A 13,518-nucleotide genomic window follows, 5' to 3' on the forward strand; every position below is an offset into this window, starting at 1 on the left:
CACATGACGCAACATCAGCTGATCACGTCCAGCTGTCAATAAGACTAACAGCTGTTTATGTCCACACACGCACACACACACACACACACACACACACACACACACACACACACTGTATTATTTCTAATCAAACACACACAGTTACAGTGTTCAGTCTCTTTACCTGATAACAAACACCAGAAGAACAACCTGCAGTCTGTTTCAGACAAAGACAATTTCTACTGACTAAAAGATATTGTATTGAATTTTATGTATTATTTATTATCTATTATTATTGTTATACAGTTTTGACTTAGCCTATATAACTATATAACATATATTCGAATAATTATACATACTTATTCTGATGTACAAACTGTCAAAAGACATCAACAAATATATATATGTTCGAATATATATATATATATATATATATATATATATATATATATATATATATAAAACACAGACAGTTGTGATACAATTCTTGAAATATATAGAGATATATCATCGGATTTAGCTTATTAATCATTTATTTATTTTATTTCATTCATTTTATATTAAATAGAGAAGTTTAGCTCAAGCTACATACTCCGGTACAGTAGGTGGCGGTATACACCTCTTTAAGATATGTTTGTAACCCGCCATTAAACTAGAAGAAGAAGAAGTTTACGTCTGTATTTCTCCTCGCTGCATACAGCCTTCTCTGAAACAAAGTTTGAGTTTTGTTCTAAAGATCCACATGCTAGTGAAAAAGTGGATGAACCGCAGGATGTCTTCCAGCGTGGGTTTGTTTGAGTAGCGTTTTCCTCCTTTGTTGAATTTATTAGTTAGCGGCTAGCTGTTAGCTGCTGCGGCTTACACGTGGGTGGCTGTGGAATCGCAAACGGGATCCGCACCGGACTGCTGTGTGGAAAGGGGGCTTTAGATAACGGAGTTTTGGGTGGAGAAGTTGCCGTGATTTTTCTAAAATGTCTGACGTTCATTTGCTGAGAGCTTTCACCGAGCAGAGACTGCCTGCAGCTGCTGAAGAGATTCTGGAGCAGTTTAAAACAACACAAGCACAGTATGAGGAGGAAATCTGTCGATTAAAACGGCAAGCGAGGCAACAACGCCACCTGCTGGATGCTGCTTTCAACCCTAGAGTCTGCCTCCACAGATTAGGTTTGTAATGGTTTTTTATGCTTATTCATTTCCAGTAAAATGTGAACATCACCTGTTTGTTTGATTGACTTTTGACTTTTCCCTACGAGCAAAAAATACTTGTGTTGCAGGATCGTGTGAATGTCACTGTGTTGATCAAATATATTGAACCAAAAGTTCACCATCTGACTCTGAAGAAACGAGCTGAGGAGGAGGGGCTTGTCAAATAGATATCAATGTTTGTTTTCGTCTCCTACAATCAGCCACGGTGGTGTCATGGCTGCCATTTACCCGTTGACCAAAGTCAGAAAAGTTGTAGGTTCAAACACTGCTCTGTGAATATCACTGTTTCCTGCAGGAACTGCGTACGGATTACGGCCGCTTTCAGTGTTATTTGCAGACTGACCACTCGAGTTGTGCAGCCCAACATGTCCGCAGACAGTCGTTATAACTTAATGTTTGTTTGAATTTCGCCTCCCTTGCGCTTCATTTTGCGTCCATTTCGTCGTGTTGCACCACAGCTCACGATTCGCATAATGTACTTAATTTTTGTCCAGAACTTGAATACAAAATGACAAAATCTCAACAAACGGTGAAGACGTCATCTCTGATACTTTAAGAGACTTAAGGTTGTGTACATAAGATCATAAATAACATAGTTAGAAACTTCTTGTGGATTTTGACTTCCAGGGTGGCAGTAGCTCAGTCTGTAGGGACTTGGGTTGGGAACCGGAGGGTCGCCGGTTCAAGTCCCGGCACGGACCAAGTCCGGAAACTGGTCTGGTAGCTGGAGAGGTGCCAGTCCATTTCCTGAGCACTGCCGAGGTGCCCCTGAGCAAGGCACCGAACCCCAAAAACTGCTCTGGAGCGCTTGCTGTGGGCCGCAACCTCACTCTGAGACCTCTCCATTAACGCATGTCACTAGAACCCTGTTTGTGCATGAGTGTGTATCTCGGCCTATGTGTGTGAAAACCGAATTTCCCCTCGTGGGATTAATAAAGTATATAAAAAAAAAAGAAAAAAGGCCTTGACACAGCGAGGAGAACGTCACCCTTGTTTTTGTGGTGTGTCGTACTCTGTCGACCCCCATCAGCCATTTTTTGGCCGATTCGACATTTCGTTTCGGCATCAGTCAGCGAGGTTGGTGAGAGGAATCTCTCTGTTAGCCATGCTTTCACCCATTAGTGCGGTTTCTCCTTATCTGTTGCCTTTACCTCTTCTTTGCTTTTTCCACTAAAGACCAAGGGCTGACAACACCAGTACCATTTTCAACCTTTTATCAGGCATTATTCTGGATGCCATTGTTAACGTTAATGTTGAATATCCCTTGCGCGCAATGCATCATGGGAAGGGAAGGCTGCAAAGTATCCAACCGTTGGAGCCTCCAAATCGGGGAAAAGAAGGATTCATTTCTCGGCTGCATTCGAAGGAGCCGCTGAATTGGGACAGCACTTATCACGCCGGTGTGACGCAATCGTTCTGACAATGCAGCCCACGAAGTGCTGCGGCCGCTGGAATGGGACTCAGCTTATGTGATAGTTTGTGCACAAAAATGACATGACAGCACGTCCACAGAGAGAACTGTCACGATACTGTCGGTGCGTTTGATCTAATCACACAAAAAGAGCAACAAGCGGTTAATAAACACTGTAGTTACCACTGATGGTGTCACTCGCTGCCTTGAAGTGCAGTGACTCCACCCACTGAGACGTCTCGTGCATACTCTCTATAAAGCAGTGCTATCAGTGGTTTCATCTGAGTAGTAAATTCAGGTTTTTATAACTTTATGTATTTCACTGTTTTCACAGATGTGCAGCAGCTGGTGGTGAGTCTAGACGAGGTTTCCCCTGAGCAGCAGGGTCTGAGCCCTAGACTGGACCAGAGTGACCCACCAAACTCAGCACAAATTAAAGATGAAGAGAAGGAGCTCTGGGGCAGACAGGAAGGAGAGCAGCTTCAAGGGCCAGAGGATTTTGATATCAGCATGTTAACATTCCAACTTGTCCCCGTGAAGACGGAAGAAGAAGGCGAAGAGAAACCTCAGATCTCACAGCTTCATGAAAACCAAACTAAAGCGAGCAGAGACACACAGCATATGAAAACAGAAGCTGACGGAGAGGACTGTGCCGGACCAGAACCAGGCAGAGGCTTTAATCCAGACAGTCATTTACAGCCAGATGCTCCTGACAAGACTTCACACTTTTCTGGATCTGATACTGATGACAGTGGTGATTGGGAGGAGAGAGATGAACCTCAGGAAGGTTTAAAACTTCTGCCAAACAAAGACATAGCAGATACTGCTGACAACACTTCACTCTCTGAATCAAAGACAGATGACACAAGTCAGGTGCAAAACAAAGATGTACCTGAGAGAATTGTGGTACGTAATACAGCTAAAACATCAGTCATCTCCTCTGAATGTGCTACAAGCTTCGGGCAAAAGAAACTAAAAAAACAAAAAGGAATCCAAACAGGAGTGAAACTTTTGAGTTGCAAAAAACGCAGGTGTTCACTTTGTCAAAAAAGTTTTTCTTCCCAAGCAGCTGTTGTGATTCACATGAGGACCCACACAGGGGAGAAACCCTTCGAGTGTTCAGATTGTGGTAAAAGATTTGCACAAAATGGACAGCTGAAGTCCCACATGGCAGTTCACTCAGAAGAGAAACCATTTAGCTGTTCAGTTTGTGGTAAAAGGTTTACACGAAATGCAGATCTGAAGTCCCACATGGCAGTTCACTCAGAAGAGAAACCATTTAGCTGTTCAGTTTGTGGTAAAAGATTTGTACGAAATACAGATCTGAGGCACCACTCTGCAACTCACTTAGGAGATAAACCATTTAGCTGTTCAGTTTGTGGTAAAAGATTTATACGAAATGCAGATCTGAGGCGACACTCTGTAGTTCACTCAGGAGAGAAACCATTTAGCTGTTCAGTTTGTGGTAAAAGATTTGCACAAAATGGGCATCTGAAGAAACACATGGCAAGTCACTCAGGAGAGAAACCATTTAGCTGCTCAGTTTGTGGTAAAAGATTTACACGAAATGGACATCTGAAGTACCACATGGCAGTTCACTCAGGAGAGAAACCATTTAGCTGTTCAGTTTGTGGCAAAAGATTTATACGAAATGCAAATCTGAAGCAACACTCTGTAGTTCACTCAGGAGAGAAACCATTTCGCTGCTCAGTTTGTGGTGAAAGATTTACACAAAATAGTCATCTGAAGAAACACATGGCAGTTCACTCAGGAGAGAAACCATTTAGCTGTTCAGTTTGTGGCAAAAGATTTATACGAAATGCTAATTTGAAGCAGCACTCTGTAGTTCACTCAGAAGAGAAACAATTTAGCTGCTCAGTTTTGTGGTGAAAGATTTAGACAAAATAGTTCTCTGAAGTCCCACATGGCAGGTCACTCAGAAGAGAAACCATTTAGCTGCTCAATTTGTGGTAAAAGATTTACACAAAATAGACATCTGAAGAAACACATGGCAGTTCACTCAGGAGAGAAACCATTTAGCTGTTCAGTTTGTTGTAAAAGATTTGCACGAATTGAAAATCTAAAACGCCACCTAGCAGTTCACACTTGAGAGGAAACATTGAGTTGTTCATATTCTTAAAAAAAGGTCTCTTAACATGATTGTTCCAAACGTTACATGCTTGTGAAAGAAGAAAAATTCAAAATGTCTGAAATGCCTATTAATTCCTGTAGGAATGTGTCAAAAAAGGTCACTCATCTTAACGATGTTCAGATAAAAAACACGAAACTGACTTCATAATAAGTCTTCTTCAGTTTGATCTTTTCAGCAGACAAAGTCACATGGATACATAAATTATTAGTTATTCAAAAATTTTGTACAAATATGTTGTATGTTTGCTTTGTATGTAAAAAAACCCCCTCTTTGTTCCAAACATAAAATAAAGTCTAAATTGGTCTTGATATTTACTGACCCGCTCACAGAGTTTTTTTTAAATACTTCAGCTGCTCTGTTTGTGAAAAAAGTATTTCCAAGAGAAGAGATGAACATACTAATACACAGAAGATAGTCGTTACATGTGTTCCCTTTGCAGTAAAGGATTTGCAAAGAAAATGGAGCTCTGAGACAACCCTTGGATGTACATGCAGCCAGGGGCAGCCGTGGATCACTGCTAGGTTTATGCCCAGCTCCTGCAGCCACATGTCAAAGTCTCCTTGGTCAAGTCACATCCATGCCATGATGACCTCCAGACCCAACTACTGAAATTCAATATTTTGATACGAACCAGACCTCTACACACATGTACATTTGGTTCAAAATGCTGCAGCCAGACTCTTTTGCAGATGCAAAACATGTAATCACACCTCTTTTGACATTCTTGCACTGGCTCCCAGTTCAGCATAGACACGTAATTTTCTTTCTTGCTTTAAAGCCCTTCAGTTTACATCACAGAACTTTTACAACTAGGCCCCTCAGGTCATTGCACCATAAGGGACGTTCCGGTTCCCTTATTTGCATAGTGTCCTCCAAATTGTCTCCTCCACTTGCGTCTTAGTCCCGCCCACCAGAGATGCACGGAGGAAACGAAACCAAGGAGAGAGGACGCAGGAAATCAGTTTTAACAGATTTGAAACGTCTTTTCCTTGACAGCGTCACATGACGCAACACCAGCTGTCAATCAGACTAACAGCTGTTTATGTCCACACACACACACACACACACACACACACACACACACACACACACACACACGCACTGTATTATTTCTAATGAAACACACACAGTGACACTGACTAAAAGATATTGTATTAAATTGTCTGTTTATCTATTATTATTGTTATACAGTTTTGACTTAGCCTATATAACTATATAACATATATTCGAATAATTATACATACTTATTCTGATGTACAAATTGTCAAAGGACATCAACGAATGTATGTGAATGTGTATTTTATAGCTTAGCAATATTACTTATTTTTTACGGAGTGTGGAAATGGCTTCAGAAGCAGTGTATGTGTTTAAGGGGTTGCATTGGTTGCATTTGAGCATCAACCAATTGAAATGGACAATTGTGTGTTGACTTTACCTGCCAGCATAGACCTTTTTTTTTTGTTTAGACTTTTATTCTTGTTGCAAAACAGCCTTACTTCCTTTACTAACCTAGCTGTTGTTGGTTAACTTTACTGAGATGGAGTGACAGGACTTGCACACCACAGTATTATTCGCTCCAAAAAACAAAAATACACCGAGCAGTGCCGCTCCGCCATCAGTCAATGATGGCAGAAACACACAGGACCTCACACACACGCTTTTACTTTCAGCAGCAACTGAGAGAGAAAGGAGAGTTCACAAGTTTGGAGCAAAGGGACAACTCTGTCAATGATAATTATTAGGAAATAAATAGTTACAAAATGTGTTTCCCTCATTTATTTTATTTATATCTCTTCAGTTTTATACCACACCTGCAGAAAAGACAAAAACAAACTATGAACTAATACTTTGGATTTAAAATTATGTAGACCTTGTTTAAAAACATCTGCAAGTTGAGTCTATTTCACCCAACTTTTGTTCATCGGACAGCCCATAATAAACCTGCTGAATTTGAGAATTGCTTTAGAAAATGCTTAAATTAGGTATCTCATCACTTTTCCACCTTGAAAAGCTGCACTGCACAAACAAGTTATATTATGTGTGTGGACTAAAATCAACTTTGTGTTTCCCTTAATTCATCCTCAAAGACTTTTTAAAACGTTTAGAGTCAACTAAAAGCCTTCAAACAATAGTCAACACAGAAATGCTAATGCGAATCCATCCACACATCCAAATGACGTGTGCACAGCTTCATTGATATCCTTACATCTCTGCTGACCTCTAGTGGATACAGTAAATAGTACATAAAAGTAGGAGGAGGAGCGTCCCGGATTGGATTAGTGTCTGTTTCCCACTCTCCAAGGCTCCTATTTCCTGGATTCAAAAAGAGAGTAGTGTGGCTTCAGTCATGACAACGAAGCCCATTGAATGACATGCGTGTCTAGAAGGAAACAGTCCCATCTGTATTTGACAGGAGGCATTTCTAATCTGGACTGGGAACAGAACAGTTGGGCAAGTAGTACACCTTTATTACCCTCGACTTTATTACTTCTGATTTGACCTAGATGCATTCAGTTCAGTGTTCTCAAACTGTGAAGAATGCGTTAAAAAGCTAATATTAAACTACTCTAATCGACCATAATGCTAGTTTCTAACTAGCACAGAATTGTTTAAAATGATTGCTCGAAACATGGCATTGCATTGTTATCACTGAAAAAGTTCTTATTATTAAACCTCTTCAGAGATACATTATGCCCGAAAATCAACAACGAAAAACAGGAACAAAGCTAGGGGGGTTCTGCACACACTGAGCTTGATGTATCGATCATATTAAGCTCTAAATCTCGATTTAAAGGTTCCCTCTTTTTTTTTTTTTTTTTTTTTTTTTTTTAATTACAGGATTGTTTTCGCAAAGATTTCTTTATAGGCGTTATATACCTTTATTTAGAGATAGGACAGTGAATAGAGTCAGATACAGGAAAGAGAGAGAGAGAGAGAGAGGGGAGTGACAGGTTGGATTTGAACCCCGGCCAACTGCTCAGAGAGTGTGACACATTTGTTCAGTGAATGCACGTGCAGTATACTCTCCTCCTTTCAGGACTCAAAAAGTTTTAACCTGCTTTCAAACTGAAAAATATTAGATCACTTATTCCAAAAACCATACAATATGTTGGTCTCCTGGGTTTGCATAAGAAATATGATTATATATGTATATGCAATCATGTTATATTTTTAAGTGTTTTGTAGGACCACTATTTGTTTGAAATAGTCACATTGTCAGTCATAATGGACATAAATGTAATTTTTTTATGCAAGTATTAAATAGTAAACATTCCACTTTTGCATGTAAAAATAGAGGACTCTTGTATTTTCTCAACCTGCTTTTTCACACCAAAAAAAAAACAATCCAAAAAAAATTCTTTTTTTATTCCAGCGTCTGTTCTGCTGAAATCTTGTGGTTTCATTCACAGGTATCCAGCGATTCTTTCTCGCTCCTTCACAGCTGTGAAATGTGGCTCATTCTTACCGCCGTCCCGCTGCTTCCAGCCCTCCTCATGGTGTCCAGTCGTTTTCGTGTAAATGTTTCCACGCTGTGCCATCGAGCTCTGGCCTGGACGCTGAGGCTGCTGCGGGGGAAAGTGTGTGTAAGGAGCACCCACGCTTTTGTGTTCTCCAACTGCACCCACGGGAACACTGACAGCGTCCTGGAGACCTTTGAACTTTATGCCAACACACACCCATCCCTCTGCATCAGCCCCCTGACTGGTCAGTATGCAGCTCCATCTCTTTAGACACTCAGCTTTCTTTATACAGAACCTTTCATACATTAAAACTTGAGCCCAGAGTGCCTTACAAAAAAGACTTTGTTAAACGATGATGTAGTGTGTCAAAGTGGTCTTGATCTTCACTTTTTGAAGGTCTCATCTCGGAGCATGTGTCTCGGTCTTGGACTGGGCAGAGTCCAGCTTTTAAATCAAGGCCGGCCAGTTAAGACCACCACAGAGAGACTTCTTTCTAAAGTCATCGCTTTTTATTAGGAGGAAAAACGCCTCTTTCCCAAACCACAAACAACTTTAATTCATTCAAAATTAGATTTGTACGACCGCAACATTCCTCTGTCACGACTCGCCCCCCCCCCCCCCCCCCCCCAAACACAAGATGAGGACTTTTCATTGATATTTTTGGTCTTGTCTCTGTCTCAGAGCACTCTGGTCTCTGTTATGTCTTGGTCTCAGTTAGCGTGGTCTCCGTGACTACAGCACTGCTTCAATGCGTTCTCCAATATGATACGATACCTCGCAACACGATACGCTACGATACAGTTTGTTATCCCCTTGGGTCGTTTTTTTATTGGTGCATACATTTAGATATACTTACTATATAGAAAACTACATGTGAATATGAAGCACATACCAATGAAAAAAACACAACACAAAGATTTTTTCCACATTTCCCATATGACACACGATCCACAAAAAACAATGCATAATGTGTGAAAAAGATTAAATCATTCGTTTTTTTTAAACTGCAGAGTGATTGAAGTGGGCTCACAGAAGATGAGTCAGAGTCACAAGCTGATCACTGATGAACGTCGCTTTGGATAAAAGTGTCTGCTAAGTGAACTGTACACAAGCTCGGCAGCGCTAAGATCAGTGCGTATAGTGGAGAAGTCTTTCATTTCTACCTGCTTTGTCTCGAGATAACATGTAATGAATTGACGCCATACAAATAAAAATTGACTGATTGAATTTAGAAGTGGATTACATGTTGGTTTATCATGTTGGTTCAAAACACACATGTCATGTTTAACAAGAGTAAAAATCCTGGAGAGGGAAGTAACTCCTGTTGTTTGTCAGGCGGTATGAAAACTTGCGGCTCAAATCTGAAGTTCAAAGGCAAGATGAACTAAATATATTTACACAGTGGTCATTATCATGCAGCTGATCTCAGCTGCAGAGGCATACAGGAAACAGCTGAGGCAAAGGTTGAGTTTATCTTCGCTCTGGAAGGATACTGCTGATGTTTTTGGTTTTGTTGAGATTAGTAACTTTAAATGTTGCAGAAATAGGGCTGGGCAATTAATCGAAATTTCATCATTATCCAATTATATGTACGCATTTGCAATAAACACATTAAGAACGTCTGAATTGATCACAATCATTTACAAAAAAAAACTTTTAATGTCAAACAATGTTTTTTCATGTTTCTGTGCCTTGGCTTACCGTGAAGGTAAAGCAGTGGATGAGGTGCTGAGGCGTGTCAGTCCCTGCCAGGTGTTGGAGTTGGGGATGCACTGTGGCTACTCCTCTGTCCTCCTGCTGCGTCTGCTGCCACCTGCTGGCAGGCTGATCACAGTGGAGCTGGACCCTCTCACAGCAGAGCTCGGGGAGGAGATCATACTTGTAGCTGGCTTCAAACACTCCCAGGTACACACGGGGAAAATGACGTCTCCGCTTTTCTTCAATCAAATGAAAAACAAAAAGAAACAGGAAACCATGATTTATTGTGCTCCTGTGACTCACTGCAGTTTCAGGTGTTGACTTCGAGCTCAGCTGATGCCATCCCAACATTGCAGCCCTTTCTTGAGCGAGGCGAAAGCAGCAGTGGGGGGCTCGATCTGGTTCTGATGGACCATGACCCCCAGCAGTACGTCTCGGACCTGCTGGCTCTGGAGAGAGAGGCGCTCCTCTGCCCCTCCGGCTGCTCCGTGCTCCTGATCCACAGGAACCAAAGAGCTGAAGACGTCAAAGGAATCCTGGATCACATCAGAGCGAGGGCCGACCGCTACTGCATCAAGTCCGAGCTTCAGTGCATGACTGAGATCTTCTATCGAAAGGAAAACACAAAGACTGACAGGTGAAGATGTGGGCTATTAGTTTGTGAGACTGTGCATTAGAACAACTAAGAGTGTTAAATATATTAACGTCCCGTTTACCTCTATGTAGAAAAGTGCGAAATAAAACCTTTCCTACAGCTCACACTGTTTTGGAATGAAATGAAACATTACTCCCCTCACTTAGATGACCTCTTGAACCAACATAATGCAAATCTTTTATCTTTAACTAAGCCAAAGTTTGGTGCACGTGTTCTATTATATCATAAAAGAAGGGATGCATTAACAGTACTGGTATATAAAACAGGAATTAGTTTTCCAGGGGAATTAAAGAGTTAAAATACCAGATAAAACACAAACGTGGAAAGGAAACTATTCATAAAGTCATTTCTGAAGAAGCCTGAACACAGTGGATTTCAGCAGAACACATAATCACACCTGTTCAGAAATGTCACCATGAAGGCTTTTCACTCCAAGCCTATCAACACCACGGTTTAAGAACTGTCCCAAAGTAAACATATGTTGGCTTTAAAAAGCACCAAATCATACAGATTGTATAAATAATGGACGAATGGATAACAATAATACAAATCATTTAGATGTCTCATCGTAGTGCTAGAAACAATTTATTTCCTAAAATAAACATTTTATCTGACATGTATAATAATATGAACAGTGGATGGCACCTATGACCAAAAATGACTCACAGAAAGAAAACTATAAAACATTATCGTGAGTAAAAATACTCCCTTTCTTTGTTAGACAAAGAAAAAAACAGCTGCAGTGCTCGGAGTCACCACTAGATGTCGCTCTCTTCACATCAAAGTGATGCGAGCGCGAGCTTTGTGCTGATGTTTAAAATGGGACCTTTAAAGGGAAATGCCACTTCCTTCATCCAAACACAGCTCACTGAAGTCAGTGTTTGTTAAGCATCCAGTTTGTGCTGCATGTGTCTCGATTTATTCACCGCGAGGTGTGACAGCAGCCCCTCTCATGTCCCGCCTCTCCCCTCCAGCATGCTGGGAGTATTTACTCTCAGGCCTCAGTGTCAATGTTTACATTTCAAAATAAAGCTTTTAAGGAGGAATATGCTTTCAGTCCCTCCTGCAGACTCTTTTAAACACACTTTAGTATTCCACCCCTAACTGGATGTAATGAATGTCTTAGATTCCCAGCAAGCACTGCATCTGAAATGAGATATTGGTGTCGTCTCGCGGGTAAAACTCGGATGGAGTTTTTCAGAAAATGCCTCTAATGGCACTGCTGAGGCTTTCAGAGCAGCTGGAGAGCCATTACATGGTTTAGATACAATTTAGTGCTGAATTTAAATAAATAATATCTGTGCAAAAACATACTTTAATTAAATGCAATATTTCCAGGAGCCGGGGGAGGATCTAGACCGGAGTTCACCAAATGTTACACAACAGTGTGATAAATGTTGTAATAAGGAATTTAATTCAAACTTAGAGAGCTCACTGCAGAGATGGAGAGACAGGGGAAGTGGTGTAAAAAGTCATCTACTATGAATTAGACATGGAGGTTAGGTAACACATGGTCACAGACGAAGACTTTGTGGATCCATCTGGTTTAAGAGCTCACTCTCCACAGAGAAACAAACTGTACCAGAGCTGCGTAACTGCATGAATACTTTATAATCTTTATACACTGGTCATTAGTTGCCCTGCAGGAGAAGTGGTGATTGCATTTTCTGAGTATAATGAGCAGAAGTTACAGTACAGTGTGTGTGTCATTTCCAGCTTATTCTGCTTCTTTAAGGGAACTTTTTTTAGCCAAAACTACAGCAGAAATCAATATACTATAAATTTCTCTTGAAGTCATGGCTGTCTGCAATGAGTGAGAAGCTCGAGTCCCGTCAGCTGTACTGTTTTCAGAACTGTGTTTACATTATCCTTACATGGACGGGACGGCCTTGTGTATAAAGCTGTTTTAGAGAAAAGAGGAATGACATCCTCACTGCTTATTGGAGTGTCACATAAGTGTCTTTAAACGTCGGCCATTCTGTGTCAATTTATGTTCAATAGGAAGCTACGAGTTAGCCAAAGCGTGCTAACATTAGCCCGCTTAAACAACAATGCAGACCACAGGCAGTTGCAGCTGGAGCCTCTGCCTGCCGGTGCAGTCTCTAAGCGCTCAGAAAGATGTACAGTGTGTTGACTGTTTGTTTTGATTTCACGCTGGTGGCCAACGCCACTGGATAAAAAAGTCACACGTTCTTCCTTTAAGGGAACTTCAGAAACGTGAACGACTTGAAACTGGTTTGTATACAAAGTTAGAATCATAAGAGGCCCTTTAATAAACAAATTACGCTAATCAAGTAAAACTAAATGTAAAATGACAACGAGGCATGTTTTTAAAACAGACAGACAAACAAAGAAGATACATGTTACTTATTGTATGCTAATCTGCAAATGTATCTGTAATCCTTTTTTAAAGTTCATGTTTATTTGCCGTCAACATGTTCTAAAATATTCAGAGATGATGGATTATTCCTTTAGCAAGAAAGTTAAAGATGATAGATAAATAGATAGATAGATAGATAGATAGATAGATAGATAGATAGATAGATAGATAGATAGATAGATAGATAGATAGATAGATAGATAGATAGATAGATAGATTGATAGATACTTTATTGATCCCGAGGGAAATTCAAGTCATCATCACCAGCAGACATGCAATCTTTCTTGCATATGCAGCTTGTCCCTAAATGGCCAGAATGTGAGATGTAATTACACAAAATAGAACAACTGTAATGATTGCTCGTTAGCTTCCACCATCATCTCCCCAGACTTCCTACAACACAACTCTTTGAGCCAAGACGTGGTGAATTTTCCCAGCTGTCAGATGTGATTTAACATTTCCTCGGCTTCCCTGCAGAGTACCCCTAGTCTACACAATGATGAACAAGTAAAGTGTAAACACCATGTTTCTATGACCACCCCAAACCTCGCCACTTCCTGTAAAGTTCCCTCAAAA

At 40.6% G+C, this 13,518-nt stretch overlaps 1 protein-coding gene and 1 long non-coding RNA gene across 3 annotated transcripts; both read left to right on the plus strand.

The window, feature by feature from the left end:
- Nucleotides 1-634: 634 nt before the first annotated feature.
- Nucleotides 635-5,049, plus strand: LOC306829810. Of its 2 annotated transcripts, none has more exons than XR_013779907.1 (2): nt 635-1,143; nt 2,931-5,049. It is a non-coding gene; the product is annotated as an uncharacterized lncRNA (long non-coding RNA). The 2 variants fall into 2 exon arrangements; XR_013779908.1 differs by lacking the exon at nt 635-1,143 and adding an exon at nt 2,641-2,720.
- Nucleotides 5,050-7,035: 1,986 nt separating this feature from the next.
- LOC306829557 (transmembrane O-methyltransferase homolog) lies at nt 7,036-10,666 on the plus strand. Its single transcript, XM_079352642.1, has 4 exons — nt 7,036-7,199; nt 8,159-8,453; nt 9,918-10,114; nt 10,216-10,666. The coding sequence occupies exons 1-4, from the start codon at nt 7,116-7,118 to the stop codon at nt 10,546-10,548; spliced, it is 909 nt and encodes a 302-aa protein (XP_079208768.1). The 5' UTR covers nt 7,036-7,115; the 3' UTR covers nt 10,549-10,666.
- The last annotated feature ends 2,852 nt before the right edge of the window (nt 10,667-13,518 follow it).

The sequence above is a fragment of the Symphodus melops genome, assembly GCF_947650265.1.
Source record: "Symphodus melops genome assembly, chromosome: 9".
NCBI classification, from domain to species: Eukaryota; Metazoa; Chordata; class Actinopteri; order Labriformes; family Labridae; genus Symphodus; species Symphodus melops.